Source organism: Nothobranchius furzeri, chromosome 2 (genome assembly GCF_043380555.1).
Source record: "Nothobranchius furzeri strain GRZ-AD chromosome 2, NfurGRZ-RIMD1, whole genome shotgun sequence".
Taxonomy (NCBI): Eukaryota; Metazoa; Chordata; class Actinopteri; order Cyprinodontiformes; family Nothobranchiidae; genus Nothobranchius; species Nothobranchius furzeri.
The window spans coordinates 11,284,791-11,303,363 of NC_091742.1; the positions used below are offsets into that span (position 1 = coordinate 11,284,791).

The window sequence follows — 18,573 nt, forward strand, 5'->3', positions numbered from 1 at the left end:
AAAAGCCAGGGTAAAGAGGTGTGTTTTCAGGAGTGCCTTAAAAGCAGATAAGGAACTGGCCTGTCTTATCTCTAAAGGAAGTTCGTTCCACAGTTTTGGGGCTGCAACAGCAAAAGCACGATCTCCTCTAAATTTACGCTCAGTCCTGGGTACAATCAGGAGCAGCTGATCAGCAGACCTGAGAGAGCGGGAGGGAGTGTAAGGCTGTATCAGATCAGAGAGATAAGAGGGGGCAAGGCCATGAAGACCTTTAAAAGCAAATAAAAGAATTTTAAAATGAATCCTAAAAGAAATGGGCAGCCAGTGAAGTGAAGCTAAAACAGGGGAAATGTGCTCAAACTTTCGAGTGCCAGTTAAAAGACGAGCTGCGGCATTTTGCACTCTCTGTAGCTGACTAATACATGATGCACTGACCCCAATGTAGAGTGCGTTACAGTAATCCAGCCGAGTGGTTACAAAGGCGTGGATCACTGTCTCAAAGTGCTGCCGTGAAAGAATTGGCTTTATTTTTGCCAGCTGCCTGAGGTGAAAGAAGCCAGATTTTACCACCGCCTTAATCTGATGTTCAAACTTCAGATCACAGTCCACTTTGACCCCCAAGTTGGTGACAGTTGGTTTAACAAACTGGGCCAAGGAATCTACAAACACATTGGGTGTCTCAGTAGGACTACCAAAAATCATCACCTCAGTCTTTTTATCATTGAATTTTAAAAAATTCACAGACATCCAAGCCTTTATGTCGTCAAGACACTGTAGTAATGGCTGTATGAGGTTTCTGCCTTTTTTCTTTAGAGGGACATAGATCTGACAGTCGTCAGCATACAAGTGGAAAGCAATGCCATGCTTTCTCAATATAGAACCGAGAGGAAGAAGATACAAAGAGAAGAGGAGGGGGCCTAGAACTGAGCCCTGCGGGACACCACACAAGAGCGGAGCGGAGGACGACACATAGTCACCGAGACTGACACAAAAAGTTCGCCCCGCCAAATAGGACCTGAACCACTCCAGAGCTGTGCCGCTAATGCCCACCCAGTGCTCTAAACGAGAGAATAAAACAGCATGATCCACAGTATCAAAAGCAGCTGTCAAATCTAAAAGCACAAGAACAACACAGTCCCCAGCATCAGTAGCTAAGTATATGTCATTAAAAACTTTTAAAAGGGCTGATTCAGTGCTGTGAAAGGGTTTAAAACCAGATTGGAAAACCTCTAATACATTTTGCTTTTCCAGGAAGGCCAATATTTGGCTATGAACTACCTTTTCAAGAATTTTAGAAAGAAACGGTAGTTTGGAGATAGGCCTGTAATTCGCAAGATCCTGCGGATCAAGAGCAGGTTTTTTAATCAGGGGTTTGACTACTGCATGTTTAAAATCTTTAGGGACAACGCCTGACCTCAGACTATGGTTTACCAGCTCAAGAACCAGAGGACCAACTGTAGGTATCACCTCTTTTAAAAGTCGAGGAGGAACAGCATCATTTGGAGACCCTGCAGGCTTAAGATGACCAACAGTCTCCTGTAGAGATGACAGAGTCACAGGCTCAAACCTGTCAAAGACAGCAGAGCAGGAAACAACGACTGAGGGGTCATGAGCACAAGGACAGATTTGAGCCCTTGTGGAGGAGACCTTCTCAATAAAGAAGAGTAACAAATTTTCACATGCTTCTAATGAGGGCTCAATAGAGTCAGCATATGGTGCACTAAGAACAGAGTTAATAGTTTTGAATAACACTCGCGGGTTGTGGCAGTTAGACAAAATAATGTCCGAAAAGTGTTTTCTTTTGGCCTCTTTCACAGTTCTTTGATATTGACGCCAACAGTCCTTCAGCATCTGAAATGACACCTGTAGTTTGTCCTTTTTCCATTTGCGTTCAGCTCGACGGCAGTCGCGTCTGACAGCTCGGGTCATTTCGTTCAGCCAGGGCTCACATTTGGTTTTAGGCCGCCTGGTTTTTAATGGAGCCACAGTGTCCAAAGCAGTCCGACAGGTGGAATAAAACCAAGAGCTCAGATCATCAGTCTGGCTGCATAAAAAATCCGGGATCTGACAAATCTGGTTAAAGACTGTTGAAAAGTGCTCAGCAGTGGAGGAGTTAAAAACACGTCTGCACTGAGCAACAGCGCGAGGTTTAACTGAGGCACATACAAGAGGAACTTCAAACAACACAGGACTGTGGTCAGAAAACACAGCATCACAAATCTCTATGTTAAAACTAGGGAAGCCATGAGATAAAACAAGATCAAGTGTGTGTCCACGTTCATGTGTGGGACCTGCCACACATTGCACCAGATTAAACGAATCAATAAGGTTTAAAAAGCCCCTCGCCATGGGCATATCAGGGCAACACACGTGAATATTAAAATCCCCAACAATAAGAATACGATCATATTTTGGCATGAATTCAGCCAAAAAATCAGCAAAATCATCCAAAAAGTCCTTATTGTATTTAGGAGGCCGATAAACCACCGCACACAACACTGTGTGAGAGCAGCCCAGCTCAAACACAGACAGTTCAAAGCTGGTAAGCGACGGGGTTGGTAGCTGTTTACATCTAAAATGACTTTTAAAAATAGTGGCTATTCCTCCTCCTCGGCCCAACAAACGCGGGGCATTAAAATAGCAGCAATCGCCAGGTAGAAGATCTGAGAAGATGCTGCACTCACCGGCGCTCAGCCACGTCTCGCAGACACAGAGAAAATCCAGTCCTCGGGATGTAAAAAAATCCTTCAAAATAAATGTTTTATTCGCTAGCGACCTAGCATTTACCAGGCCAAACCTGGCAGTAAGCGGCGGGTCCCCGTCGCTAGCCGCCATAGAAGCCCGACACAGAGGCCGCAGGTTTTGCGGATTCACACCACGCCGGCGGGGACGAGGAGAGCAGGGTTTTCGAGGCTGGGACGTCCCATCCAGGCCGAAGACAGGTACCAGCCAGGCACAGACAGGATCCAACGATCGCCGAGAGAAGCAGATGTTTGGCACCGCTCCTTGTTTTCTAAATAAGGGCTTGTGAGAATAGCCTAAAGAAGCTTTCATCTTCACCAGGAAGCCGGCCCGGCGACCCCGGCGACGGCACTTATGCCGGGGTGGTGGATCTGGAACACGGCACAGGTGAGCCGGGATCTCCGATATTAGCGGGGGCAGAGTTTTATGTCCAGCTTGGTTCCATTTTGCCCAGCTTTTGACAGAAGGTCGGAGATCCAGTAGGGTTAGGCGATCATATACCAAGAGAGAGTTGGCATTTCCTACAATAGTCAATAAAATAAAAACAACCAAACAAAACACTGGTAGTGACAGACGGCAAGCCATGCACACCGGCGCCATCTTACCACGCTCCCATTTCACGTTCAATGCCCAGAAGAGAAGTTGTTTTTTGCAGTGTGTGTGTGTGTGTGTGTGTGTGTGGGGGGGGGGGGGGGGGGGGGGGGGGGGAGTAGCATTCTTCGTTGTTTGGAGTTCCGATAGTGGAAACGGCACTAATGTGGGCCAATATCAATTTCAGATTATAATAAATAATAATGATAAATGACCCGCACTTGTATAGCGCCTTTCAGAGTTAGAGGACTCCAAAGCGCTTTACACTACAGTGTATCATTCATCCATTCACACACACATTCACACACAGGTGGTGATGAGCTACAATGCAGCCACAGCTGCCCTGGGGCGCACTGACAGAGGCGAGGCTGCCGAACACTGGCGCCACCGGCCCCTCCGACCACTACCAACAAGCAAGAGGGGTTAAGTGTCTTGCCCAAGGCCACAACAGCAGCATTCTCTGCTGGGAGTCGTGATCGATCCTAAAACCTTCCGATTACCGGACAACCCGCTCTACCTTCTGAGCTACTGCTGCTTTTGCAGTTATGGCCAGTCAGGCCACCACATCAAGGTTAATTGAGAAATCAACTGTGAATAATCCAAAAACACAACTTAAAATGGTCTCATTGTATTTAGAACACATATTAAACATCAAACTTATTCTATAATTTTTAAAAAGTACCTCTAATTTATAAGAAAAATAAAGTCTTGACTCTTTTGAAAACTTCTATTAGTTTGTTGAGCACAAAAATTCCCATCTTTTAGTAGAAAATGTAACAAAAGTTATGTGGACATTTTTGGGCATGAAGCCACAAAATTCTCATTAAAATGAAATATCGTTTCTATTAAAATCTCAAAATGCTCATTTCATGTGAATCTCATTTTTTCCTTGTTATTGTGAAGTCAAACACTCAAAATTCAAACTAATCTGATGGCTGCTATGGATCAAGGCCTTCGGAGGCTACAGCAGCAGCTACAGTCCTTTAATTGTTTGGCTAAACAGGAAGTGAGTGTAGAGAACGGGTGCGGTGGCAACACAGTTCAACGGGTTCAGCTTGGAAAGCAGAGAGAAGACAAAGAGTCGGTGAGTAAATAGGATTATATGATAAATCTGGATAATACACTACAGGCAGAGAGAAAGTGCAATTTCTGAGAACGACACAAAAGGACAGAAGATATGCTAGGCCAGATTTTCATTACAATAGCTCTACTTTTGCTCTACAAACAAGAAGTTAATAAATACCTTATTAAAGTTATAATCTGACCTGCTTTTGTAACGAACATAGAACACAGAAATTATTAGCAGCTTAAAATCCCATTAGTCATCATCGCACACTGCTGAAAATACATCTCCGCATTTGACCCATTCAGCGATGAGCTGCAGTAGAGGCTGTGCTCGGGAACCCCTTAATGCAAGCAGGGAGGCATTGGGTCCCATTTTTAAAGTCTTTGTTATGACCCATCCGGATTTGAACCCCGATCTCCCAGTCCCAGAGTGGACATGCATACCAGTAGACCACTAAGAAGGTGTAAATTAAATGGAACAGAGTTTGGATTGTGATAAAAATGTCTTTTTTCTAGGCTAATCAGTTAGCTTAGCTGTGTTCTTATTATCGTTACAGCATGCTAATCATTAGACACCTAATAATTTATTTTTACTGTGTCCAAACTTTCAAACTTGCTAATATCAGGCTTTAGACAACACCACCGCATGGAGACTGCACTTATTAAAATATTAAATGACATTCGTCTAATTATCAGGCAAAAGATCTGTCCTGATGATGCTCAATCTCACTGCAGATTTTGATACTGTGGACCACACCATCCTTCTTGATAGGCTCATAACCTGGGTGGGACTTTCAGGCACAGTCCATAGTTGGTTCCAATCTCATCTTGAAGACAAGGAATATGTTGTTTCTATTGGTGATCACAAATTAAAACTGATCACCATGACGTGGGGTCCCCCAAGGCTCAATTCTTGAACCACTGCTCTTCAATCTCCACATGCTCCCCCTGGGTCAGGTCATAAACACTAACAATATTATCTATCATAGTTATGTAGATGACACCCAGATCTACCTAGCTCTATCACCTAGTGACTGTAGTCCTCTAGACTCACTCTATCAGTGTTTGGAGAGAGTTAATGACTGGATGCAATAAACTTCCTCCGGTTAAACAAAGACAAGACAGAAGTTATTGTCTTTGGAAATCAGAAGGATAGGATGGAGGTTATTGCTCAGCTTGGCTCCAGAGGAATAAAGACAAAGACCCAGGTTAGAAATCTTGGTGTCATAAATGATTCAGACCTGAGCTTCACTGGTCACATTAAGGCTATAACTAGGTCGGTGTTTTATCATCTGCATCAAATAGCACGACTCAGAGGTCTCATGTCCAGACAAGACCTAGAGAAACTCAGTCATGTGTTCATCTCCTGTAGGCTGGACTATAGCAGTGGTCTTTTGACTGGTCTCCCTATATAAAAGTTGTGAAGCAACTGCAGCTTATTCAGAATGCTGCTGCTAGAGTCTTGACAAGAACCAGGAGAAACAAACACATCACTCCTGTTCTTAAACCTCTACACTGGTTAGCAGTAAACTACAGAATCAATTTCAAACTACTTCTACTAGTTTATAAATAACTCAATGGCATGGGGCCAGAATACATGTCAGATCTCCTTCCTGTATCTACGCCCAGCAGGGCTCTGAGATACTTAGGAAGCGGTCAGCTGGTAGAACCGGGTCAGAACCAAACAGGGTGAAGCTGCTTTTAGCTACTATGTGTCATGTACCTGGGCAGAGGTGAGTCTGGAGACACCTCACTGTGCCGGATGATAGCACCAGTTTAGGTAGCCCCAGCCACTTGCTTTGCTCGTTTATTCATGTTTTGACTCGCTCTTTGACTATTGGATTAATGACCTCGGACGGTGTTTTCTGGACTACGTTTTGGATTACCCCTTACGTCTGGTGTTTGTTTCCCTTCCCCTCAGGATCCTCACACCACCTGCTCCACCTTCGCTGTCTACGTACTCTGGATTTCACACACCACGTCCCATCCTCCTCCGTTGTTCCTGTTTGGTTTCCCTCTGCTACCTCACCCCTCCTGGAGCGCTCACCCTCTGCCCAGCGCTCTCCTCGGCTTCCCCTCCTCTCTCGTTCATCCCAAACGCTACACGGACTTGAGCCGCACCACTCACTCGCACAGGACTTCCCTGTTCTGTTTCTGTTCCCGTCTTGTAATAAAGAACTTTACTTTATCAATCTGCCCGACGAGTAATGATTCTGCATGTCTTGGGTTTGGCACTTACCTCGAGTCATGATGCTGTTCACAGATGGAATCAGCTTCCTCATGACCTCAAATTTGCCCCAACTCTAGAAACTTTTACATCAAAATTGAAAACCTTCATGTTTTCATCATCCTTTGAATCAATGTTTTTATGCTGCACCTTCTGCTCTGTATTTGCTCACCCTTTAACTTTGTTTCTTTTAAATTTTTAATTAGTATTTTCTGTCACGTTGATTTTAATGTTCTTGATATTGATTTTAATGTTCTTGATATCCTTGCAAATGGAAAGCACATTGAATTGCCTCTGAGTATGAAATGTGCTATATAAATAAAGCTGCCTTGCCTGATATTAACATGTTGACACAGTAAAAAGACATTCATGGTCTAGAAATACTGAGGTGTGGATACATGTGCAATTAAAACTACAAACAAATATGTTTAGATTTGTTTTTTTTAAAGCTGTTTGGCTTATTTTTTAAATGATTTAAAATCTGAAAACATTATGTTTCGACTTTTAACAAAAATTACAAAAGCAGTTTTCAGGGCTTGACTTGGGAGAAAAACACTATAATTATTCAGCTGCAGAAAATCAAACGTTGTCATCAGATTAAAGATTAAATAAATATATATCATCCTAATAAAGTGAAACAAATGAGAAAAAAAAACTCATGAGATGTGAGATCTAAAGACTCCACCAGAACATCTCAGAAGCTTAATGATGACGTTTGACACTGAACCGTTTGCTGAGCCGTAGGTCGGAAGAGAAAAGTTGAACAGCAACAAAAACGGTCTCTACTGCATCAGTAAATCAGATAAAAGAAACGGGGCTGAGCTGAAGGTGTGAACTCGTGTAGAGGAAACCATAAAAGTGAGAGTTTGGGGTTGTATTGCTTCTCACCTCCATTTGACTCTGAGGTGAGGAGGTCATTTCTCAACGCTCCTATTGACCTCTGACCTCATAAAATCCTAATCGGCCTTTTATATGGTATTTAGACAACACACACACACACACACACACACACACACACACACACACACACACACACACACACTGTAAGCATATCTCCATATGTTGTCACTATTTTCTAAATAATTGGGGTAAAACTGTTATTTTGTAATATTTACTGTATATATTTAATAATGCTCAATTACAGGTTTGCCTATTGTCTTTTATCCAGGCTTTAACTCTTAGAGAGAAACTATAAAGCATGAATTTATGAGAAACTTCTGGTTTAATATTCTTATTTCTTCATCCAAAACAGGTCAGATATTTTAATAAATATTTTAATAAAATCTCATGTTATGGCTCTAAAGTCTCTGACATGTCTAGCTGTGCTGATCTGATTGATTAAATTATATTTAATCAACAAGAAAATAAATATTTTATATAGTATCGTATATTTTGAAGCACGTAAGAGTTATGCTGTACACCACGAGACATATTTGTGTTAATAATAAAGTTTTTTACACTACTAAATTGTTGCTGTTGGCTAATCTGCTCGTGTTGAATCCTTAGAGGCTTTGCTTCTGGATCCTGTCGCCGAGAGCAATCAGCCAAAGACCAGCTAGGGATGAAACTGTGTTTGTTGCCTGGCAACATCAGCTGGCGGAACACTCAACCAGGAAGTTTTTTCTTTATCTTCCTCCATTCAGGGATGAAGATGAGTCACGGGTGACATATTAATGCGTACTTGTCTACTTAAGCTTCTGAGTCGGTCTCATTCAATCAAACACCAGCTGATGTGACTACAACCATATTTATATTTGCACAGAGTTAAATATTTGCTCCGGTAAATGCATAAACGCAGCATTGCTTTTTCTTTTCAATCACTTTAAGAGTATTCTGTGTCAAGTTTTATTTTCTTTGGGATGCGAACAGAACTTTTGTGTAAAATAAAACAATAAGAGCATCGGATGAGCACCCATTTCACCGTTTGATGCAGTTAAAATCTAAACGACAGATGCTGTGACCAAATAAAGATTTAAAAAATCCACTAAAACATAAGAAACGATGTCCATTTGCCAGGATCTGAATTAGGAATAAACTTTCTTCCTCTCTGGAGCCTGTTTTCTCAGAGAGTTTATGATTTAATAAGATTATAAAGGGTGAAAGCAGGACTGAACATCAGAAGGCATGGTATGAGGCTTTAAAAGATATCAAGTGCAAATGATTCTACTTGTTCTCAAAACCTTGTAAGCAAAGAGTGAAACTGTGTCGTAGTGATCTCCCGTCAGCATTACAAGTGAATGTGAGACTGAAGAGTTTTAGTGCGAAGGGCAAAGAAAAGCAGGAAGAGGAAGAAAGACAGAGGGGGATTGTGAGCTGACAGTTACAACTCTGACAAACCCCGCGGTTCGGTCAGTGTTTTCACTATTAGAGCCCCCCCCCCCCCCCCCCCCCCCCGACCTCTGACACCTGACCCCATGACCCAAGCAATGAGGCATCCCTTAAAGCCCGGCCTGTTTATAAGCGTGACTGACCCTGACCTCAGGATGAACTCCACATTGCTGAACAAAACCTGCACAAAGACACATAACAGCTAATGGATCCGAGGAGAGCCTTTCCAGCCAACAGCTGGCTCACTTTCAGTCGTTCAGTGACATCATGTGTCTGACCCGGTCTTCGTTTTCCGCAGCACAGCGGCAGAATGACCACGACTGATCCGAGATCGAACCAGCAACCGTCCCATCACTGGACAATGTGCTGCACCAATTCATAGCAATGACAAATATGAATGTTAGCGTCTAGAAGAATAAATGCTGAGGCTATTTTCTGACTGTGAACATATTCAGGTAAACTTGATTATTTCATTATTATTTATTAAAAAAAACAGAATAAAATGGGCCAAAGTCTGCAGAAGTCTGTTGTTTTGATGAAAATCAGCTGATGACTGTTGTAGTAAACAAGATTTACTCTCAGCACGTAAAAAACTTGAAAAATATCTTTGTCTAAATAAATTTATGAACAAATTAGATTTGTAAAATAGCATTTTCCTGGAAAACTGTTATTTAGGCTGTCCTAGTTCAATTAAACAGTTGAAAGTTTTCTTAAACACTTTTTAAAAGTAGAAATGAAAACGACTTTTTCTCTTATATTTGCGGTTTTCAGAAATGACTCCAGAAAAAAGTTTTAGTGTTTTTTTGTCATCCTTTTATGGGTTTTTGTCCTTGTTGGGCTGAAACTAAAACAAAGTTGAAATGAAAGTGCCTGAAACGATCGGCGTGACAGACTAGACCTGTCAAACCTTATTTAAGCTGACTAAGCAGAGCGGCTGTGATTGGAGGTGGAGTTATGTTAACATTGTCCTCTCAGCAATGGGACACGACTTAAACCTGGGAAACAAAACTTCCAAGGCAAATATGTGACAATCTGTTTAGATCAAGTAAAACTTTTAAACTCAAGGAAAAGACAAAAAGTCATTAATTATAAATGATGAATTAAACACGAGAGAGGTTTAAGTCTCTTCCTGAACAGAAACTTTGGCGTCTATTTCTCCCAGCAGCAGCATGGAAAAGAAAATCTGAAAGCACTTACGGGTCGGACATGGAAGCTCTCCAAGTGAAACCCTTCCTCTCTGGCTCTCTTCCTCTCGGTCATTTTCTTCATCTGCCTCACCTCCTACTCTTCCTCCTGCTCTCTCCTTTCTGTGTCTCCTCGGCTACGCTCACCCCCGAGCTTCCTTTACTCACTGCTGATTGGCCAGTGGAGAAGTGTGTGATTTACTGGCTCCTCTCCCAAACAGATGGGAATAACGCTCACACACACGCACGCACACACATACGCACGCACACACACACACACAGGAAGGGATGAGAGTTTCACGTGGATTAAATAGCAGATATGAATTGACTTAACCCAAATATGAGGACAAACTTTGCAGATCTGCAAGGATTCCTTGCCTAAGCAGTGACCTGGGGCATTAAGGGGGTATTGTGTGTGTGTGTGTGTGTGGGTGGGTGGGTGGGTGTGTGTGTGTGTGGGGGGGGGGGGGGGGGGGTATCTATGACCACATACAGGTAGGAATCTGGAACTAGTTAACTCCAGGGTCAGTTACTGGCCCGCCTCCTTTCTCACTTCTGTCAAACACACATTCTCTCCCTCTCCCTCTCCCTCTCTCTCTCCCTCTCTCTCTCTCTCTCCCTCTCCCTCTCCCTCTCCCTCTCTCTCTCTCTCCCTCTCCCTCTCCCTCTCTCTCTCTCTCCTTCAAAACGTATTTTACATGCTTTCTTAATTCCACTCATGTTTATTGAGGACATTTCTCGGTCCTGGCTGCTTTAGCGAGTTAATTGTAATATAAAAATAAATTGTGCATCTTTTCTCCATTGTTTTCTTCCCCTCGGCTCCTCAGAACGATGAAACTACGTTTTAGAGTTGGTGACAATGAGTCACAGAGTGAGAGCCAAGTGTGGACAGGAAGTCACGTTATTCCACCTTTGTGTCTTTCCTCTTCTGCCTCCATCTGTCACATAATCTCTAATTTCCCTCTGTGTCTGTTCCCTGATTTGTTGCACTTATTTAACTGTCAATCACCAGTCTTGTTTTTTTAAGGCATATTTCTGTCTACATATAGAGTTTAGTTTTGATTCTGACATGTTTTGTTTCAGATTTGAGGTTTTCAGTTTCCTGCCTGGTAGACTACTTTTGGTGTTAAAAGATGACAAGACTTCACTTTTTCAGCTTGTAGCGGTTTGAGCTTTTTCTTTTCCAATTTAAACTGAGAAACCTCTTTGAATAAGATCTGATGCCACTTCTAAACACAAGAGTTTTGTTCGCCTTTGAAAAGTAAACGTCTAGGATGAGTTTTTATGCTACAAACAGCAACGCAGCGAGTCAAAAATGGCACAAAAACATAAATAAAATACACAAGAGCTTCAAAAACTTTTAGGAAAACAGATGATCTGGTAATTAATGAACAGTTAATCAAATTAATTACAAGTATAAAAACTTACAGTAAAGGCTTAAAACATGTTTTTTAGTTAAAGTTGCACCATCTGTCACAGCAGGCACACCTTGGCTTCAAACTACCGAGTGGACATTAAACATAGAAATCACAGCAAAACTACGCAGAAAATCTTTAATTAATTAAAAATCTACTTGTTTCATATTTCTTTGCCTATTCAGACTTTTACATGCCTTCTTGTCCAATACACAATTACAAAATTTACTTTATGTCATCAAGAGATTCAGATTTATTAAAATATTTAGGATGAGGTTAGGATTTTAACTTATCAGAGGCTATAAAGGGTTATAAAGAGTTTAAAAGCTATGCCGTAGGTTTTAAAGCATTTCAGAAACACATGAAAACAATTAGGTGTAGGCAGAACATTTGCATCATTTGTGTTTTTAGTCGAGGCCTCGATTTTATGGTTCTACCAGAAATTAACACACTCAAAACAGAGCGGCCGGGAGTGATATAATAACCCCCCTTTAAGATTCAGAGCCTACAGGTGGAGGCCAGATGGTGCAGCAGCAGAAAGTGAGGCAGCGACTCTGATGGCGGCTGGTTAGCAGAGTGTTTCAAATGACACAGAAGCCAACTAAGTCAATATTTAAACAGCACAAAACAAATCTTAGGAATTTGTTCTTGTTTTATTTTGAAATGAAACATTAAATTAAACAACTCATGTAAAAACCTGGGCGTGTAAATCTTGTGACAGTCAAAGCGATGCTGCCCAGCGTTTTGAGGGATTTCCCCTTCACTCAAATCAGACTAGTAAAAAAAAAAGCCTCATCCTTATATGAAAATGCTCAAAAGTACTATAAAATTATTTTACATCATATATTACAAAGTTAGAACTAACCTGGTGAGCATTTTACTTTTCAAACTGAGGTGTTAAGAAGCAGTTTTACTCTAACTGGTTGCTTAAGAGAAAAAAGAAGTGTTGTAGGTGCAAATTCAGACAGACAGAGACCTGTTTGTCTCCCACCTCCATCTTCCAGCGGCTGAGCCATTCTTCTTTCTGTCTCCTGCTGATGTAGTAGGGATCTCCAGCCTGGAAAGTCACCCTGGGAACGGGCCTCCTCCGGAGCCTCCCGGTCTCACCCTGCAAACACAAACATCTCAGCGCTTTGCTTCGTTGCTCTCCGTAGGAAACAACAAGAGCGGTAGCTGCTGGAGTGCTCACCTCTCGAGGGGAGTCACAGTTCCTGTCCATTTCTGGATCTTCTGCAGAAGAAGAGTTAAGGAAATGGGTTATTTGCACATATTTAACAAGAGGTTTAATGAGGGAAGTCAAGGTTTTCATCACTCGCCCCAGCCTCCATATTTGAAGTCAAATGACTTCAGACTTAACAATGTGGAAATTATTTGACTGTTAAATTTCCAGAAAGTAAGCAGTGCTCAAGCAGAATGATGATCAACTGCCACATGAAAACTAAACAGCATTATTTGAACTTCAATGTCTGCAGAACAAGTCTATACCCTTATCCTTCTCGGTTTGCTCTGGTTTCTGGCGCCTACGCTTCTTGCGAGGGGAGGGGGAAACATTCGGCTCCTTGGGCGGAGTTGGGGAGGCATTTGCACAGGGGTCAGAGGTTGCCATCTCCTGTGAAAAATACAGCAAAGTCTAGGTCTGAAAATCCTTGTCTAGACTACTTAAAGGGCAGCACATCACACAGACACACACATCAAACAGATGCAGCCACAGAGCTGTACCTGCACATTCCTGTTCACATAATCCTGTTAGTGCATAACGGAGCAGGTATGTTTAGATCAGCCCACAATAATGTAAACACACACACACACACGTACAGGATAGGGGCAACACTCAACAGTCAATGATTAACAAACACATCTTAAGGTAAACTCAGGTAAAAGGATTTTCACCTGTTATTTCAAAGTAAAGCTCACTCGTGTGGGTCTGTCTATTTCTGTCTTTATAAATCAGCTGATTTCTTTTCATCTGACCAAATTATAACATAATAGCTTAACTTGAATATGACCTTATTTAAGAACACGTTGAAGAATTCAAACCACACATAAAAACACACAGAAACGACTAGTCACACCTAAAGAACTAAATGGTGAGCTGCAGTGAGCTAGCAGGTGTCGGCTAAAGTCTAAGCAGGAACAGCCAATAACTAAATAATAATAATCAAACTTATATAGCGCTTTATTAGGACACTCACAGACGCTTGCGTGAACTCTTACATTCACACACTGCCAGTGATGATAAGCTACTACATAGCCACAGCCACCCTGGGGCGGTCTGACAGAGGCGAGGCTGCCATTTGGCGCCGTTGGCCCCTCTGACCACCACCAACACAGGCAAGTTGGGTGAAGTGTCTTGCCCAAGGACACAACAGCAGAATACCCATGGCGGGAGCTGGAATCGAACCCATGACCCTCCAATCATGAGGCAACCCGCTCTACCCCCTGAGCTATTGCTGCCCCCAAAAAGTAACAAACATAAATTATTAATCAGGTAGATTAATCCACTGCTATCAAGCCTTTAAAACGCTGTAATAAACAGCTAAGGCCTGCAAAAGCCAGAAACGGTGACCATGACAACCGCAGGACAGACACACACTCAAATAGAAACAAAGTTTGTTATGAAGGGGTGTTTTTAGTGGTTTACAGCCTCGTTGTGTCCATAAGACGCGATGTGTGATGCTCTGAGCGTGTTTAAAAACAGAGGAGCATCTAGAACACGGCCACTTGTTTCTTCGGACACTAACAACCAGCGCGGGTTTATTTCTTCTCATTGATGACAGCACACCTAATCACGTTTATTCTTACTGATGGTAAAATGTACAAAACACTGGCACCGATTTTACAGAAACAGAATATTAAAATAGCAAAACAACAATAATAAACAACAATAAGCTGCTAAAAGCAAAGCTTGACACGAACTTCAGGACATTTACAGATAAAACGACAACTTGACTTAAAACAATATGATAAAAAAATAAAGACTTTTAGCTTTTGAGGAAACAACAACATGTGTAAACTAAATAAATCAAATCAATGTTGAGCAGTTAAAGAAAGTTTAAAACTCGCTATTAGAAAATCAAGCAAATGCTTTTAAAAATGCACTTCTGCTAAATAAATTAGCTCAAATCAATTCCAAACCGAAAACCATCATGGGATGAATATCGGAAATGAGTGAAGTGGTGTCTATCTTCTGTAACCGCCATGTGGCCGGCGCACGAGCACATAGCGTTAACATTTAAAAACGATCTTTAAGCTGCATTAAGCAATTTCACACCACATCACCACCTACAGCTAGCTTTGAAGCAAACAACTGACTACTTACACATTCAGCAGCAACAGAGAAATCTGGACTCGCAGTCATCGTTTTGGCAACATGTTGAATGTAAACTCATTTCAGCCCTGGTTCGGTCCACTTGAGAGAAAAGTGTCTTTGAACTGCTATGAGTAAGATGATCTTCAGCCACTTCGCATTACCGCCTCTAAACAGAAAGTGTGCAGCCGGCTTCAGACAGAGTTGGCTGTGCACTTCCTTTATGCAGGAGCAGGTGCTTTAGTTGAGGTTCATCTGACATATCACTCTGCAGACTGCGGCTTTCATTAAACTATTGCAGCATATTGCTTAATGCAGCTTTTAGATTGAAAGAAAGAATGTTCACCACAAAGGTACCTGTTGGGTACGAACAGAAAATAAATCACTGGGTTCAAATCGTTTCTCCTTCTATAAAAACCCCTCGATGACCTGCAACTTCCTCTTCTCTCAGAGACTGCCTTGATCTTGATTTACAGATAGAATGGAAAGTACCCGACTCCACTCTTTAGCAAACAGACACAAAGTTGAGTACAGTAACCTAGTGATGGGCGGGATTTGGTTGGATGAAACTCTGATGATATCCAAGGAGGGAGGCTGAGTAAAGAGCAGGATACAATAATGCACCCGGTCATAACAGAATAAGCAATAAAGGCAGCCTACTATAGAGCAAAACATAACTGCTATGACAGCAGCAAGAGCTCTTAATTGTTTACCAAGCAACACTTTGTTATGAAAAAAGAATAATGAAGGGGTCAAAGACGATACATCTAGCTACTTGTTTTTCTGAGTTTTCATATTAACTGTTAATAAAACAACGTCTCATCGAACAAAGATTACAACAACATCCAGACTAGAATAAAGAGGTTTGTCCTGATGGATTAGCCTAAATAATCAACTTTCAAGGCGAGACTACAGCACCTAACATTGGTGATGACGTCCACATACATGACCAGAACATCAAGCTCAACACAAATGCTAAAACGTAAACAGAATGGTGATGCAACCTCAGTTAAACTATCAAAAATGTGAAAATACCTCAACTCAAGCATTTTCAAGAATTTCAAGGCACCAGTTAGAACTGTAACCTATCCATGGACGAGGTGACGCATCACGTGACTCAGAAGAAATCACAGCCAAAGGTTTGAGAATTACACAAATAACTAATGAAAAAGTGAAAATGAACATTTGTGGCATTCTCAGAAGTTCTCGCCACAGTTCAGAATCTGTGTTAAATTATTTGGTAGAGTAAATAAAAAAATAATACTGAGAGACTGGTAATCAGCTGACTAATATTTGTAAATTTTATAAAATAGTGGCAACTGGCTATGCCAGGACATAACAAATCAATCACAGATAAAAACACAATTAAGATGCAGCAGAATCTGCTACATCCAGCTCATTGCAAATGAAAGTGAAGGGCTTTGTAAAACAAGAACATTATATAAACATATATACATATATACTGGACAATTCATTTCCATAGGCTCCAATAATAAGTTTTTAAGCCAAAATGGGAGGTGGCCACCACCGCCATTTTGACCGTGTCACAGGTTCCGTCAAGCCCAGACAATTACAAAAAGGGGACAAGAGGTGGTGCTGAGGGTGGGGCTGTAAGGCTGGGATCAAATGGCGACACCCGTCGAACTGAAACGATGTAGTTACAAGCTAACCCAAAGCTAACGCGGAGGTGGGAGCTAAGCTAACGGAGGTAGCTACCTAGCTACAACCGGAGTTAACTGTGCACAACACCAGAGCTTCTGAGTCAGAGATAAGCCGGGCTGACCGCTGGGTAAAACCGGGTGGAACACAGAGGTCTCCCGAGAGCTCCACAAGCCGGCAGCCGCACAGCAGACAGGCGCCGCAGCAATCAGAGATGCGTAGAGCTGCCGCTAAGGGGAGGGAGACCATACCGATAGTCAGAACCCAGCTCCACCAACATGTTATATTTTAACCCATTTTCAAAAATGCAGCGTTTTGTTAAATGCACTGGGTTTTACTCTATTCCATTTAAGTTTCATGGTTAAACAGTACATGTTAAAATCTGAGCTCAGCTAGAGCAAGAGCAACAGTGAGCTAAAATACATAAATATAATTTTACTTACCGACAAAAATGAAGTGGAGACTCATTGGATGCTCTATTAGTGCAATTAATACCACAGCAAGTCATTTTGTTCAACAATTGCACAAATAACATCCAAAAAGAATGCACAAACGCTACAACTAATGGTCTAAGTTCAGAGACTGAAAATGGCGAAACAGTTTTCAGGCGAGGCCGAGGCTCAGGCTGAGGCCCTTCCCCGAAGCTAGCTCTGCGGCCACGTGGGTCTGATGCTCATTAATTATTCAGAATTTTAGGCATTTAATACACTTAAACAGAAGAGTGACAAAAAAAATTCACCCCCCTCAGAGTTATGAGTGTAAACTAGATCTATTAAACCGAAAACATGCTTTGGTACCAGGCTGTAAACATGTTTATTTCTGCTGTGAAATTGGTATTTTTAACATGGGAGTCAATGAGGATTTGCTCGCTTCTGACACCAGCCCCTAGTGGATGAGGGTGGAACTGCAATTTTTGTCACTTCCGTGTTGTCTTCAATTTCAGACCCGAATTATGGGGGCTTGGTCACAACACATTATTAAGTAAATTCAACAGTTTATTTGTTAAAGTATAGACCTTGATCATTACTTATGGGATCTGTTGTGCAAAGGAATTTGCTGTCAGCGAGGATTCAGCTGAAATAATCAACTTAACTAATATGATAGAATATTTTGTGAGAACAAACATATAAATAAATGTGTCAATTTAATTTGAGAATGTGAAATATTACTCTAGGTTAATTGCTTAGTTATCAGAGCCAATTCAGAGTAATGTCTGTTTTTAAATATTCCAGAGTCTCATATATGAAATTTAACATAAGAAGTTACTTTTAACTATGTTTTCTCTATGACTTGACGTGGCGAGTGGAAAATGTGGGGGATGGGCAGATAACGATGAGGCCATGATGTTATCGTTGCATGTGGAGAAAAGTTTACACACTGATGATTTGAAGCGTGGGGAAACCCTGTTTTTAGTCAAAGTGCCATTAGTGGAAGAGGTTTCATCAGATAGAAGCAGACAGAAAGCTCCCACACGCTCTCCTGTCAGGAGGCGAGTGCACCCTCACACTGTGACTCAAACACACTGACACTTAAGTAAAGCTGCTAATGTGAGTCTAGATTCTTGGGCGTTAAGAGAAAAAAAACCTGAGCTGGTTGTGTGAAAGCAAATTTGCTGCAAGGAACAAAGTGTTGACTTTTATGCCAGTACTCACAGGAAGCAGCTGTTTGCTTTTCCTGCTGGGACGACCCACTCTTCTCTTATTTCGGGGGCTTGCTGGCGTCCCCTCCTCGGGACTGTCCTGATCTGCTCTGTCTTCGCTCTGAGCAGACACACATAGACACCCACGTCAAAAACTGAGCAGAGAAGCATTGAATTTATCACCGCTGGTGACTGTGAGACCGCGTTAATGCAACAAACATGCAAGGCTTTGCGATCGGGAAACACTCCTCGGTCGTGACGGGAAGGTGGGATTCCTAAAAAATTATTAAAATGTTTGGAAGTCTTAAACTTTTTACAATTCTGATTGAAAAACAGAACAATTTAAAGACAAGCTCAGCTGAGATTTGCCTGAATAAAGATCTTTGAAAGCTAAAAATGGAACATTAACAACAGAAAATTGGTTTATATGCAGACTT

The 18,573-nt window shown here is 41.8% G+C and overlaps 1 protein-coding gene across 5 annotated transcripts in view; it reads right to left on the reverse strand.

The window, feature by feature from the left end:
• Positions 1 to 18,573, reverse strand: part of LOC107377776 (DNA (cytosine-5)-methyltransferase 3A) — a 42,922-nt gene that overhangs the window by 9,167 nt on the left and 15,182 nt on the right. For 2 of the 5 annotated variants that reach the window (XM_054748104.2, XM_015947606.3), the window contains exons 3-6: positions 18,150 to 18,257; positions 13,017 to 13,140; positions 12,721 to 12,761; positions 12,508 to 12,639 (exon numbers count right to left, since the gene is read on the reverse strand). In XM_054748104.2, coding sequence (XP_054604079.1) covers positions 12,508 to 12,639; positions 12,721 to 12,761; positions 13,017 to 13,140; positions 18,150 to 18,257 — 405 coding nt within the window. Of the gene's footprint in view, positions 1 to 10,129; positions 10,335 to 12,507; positions 12,640 to 12,720; positions 12,762 to 13,016; positions 13,141 to 18,149; positions 18,258 to 18,573 lie in introns of those variants that run through there. The other 3 variants (XM_015947607.3, XM_015947608.3, XM_015947609.3) reach the window with 3 other exon arrangements.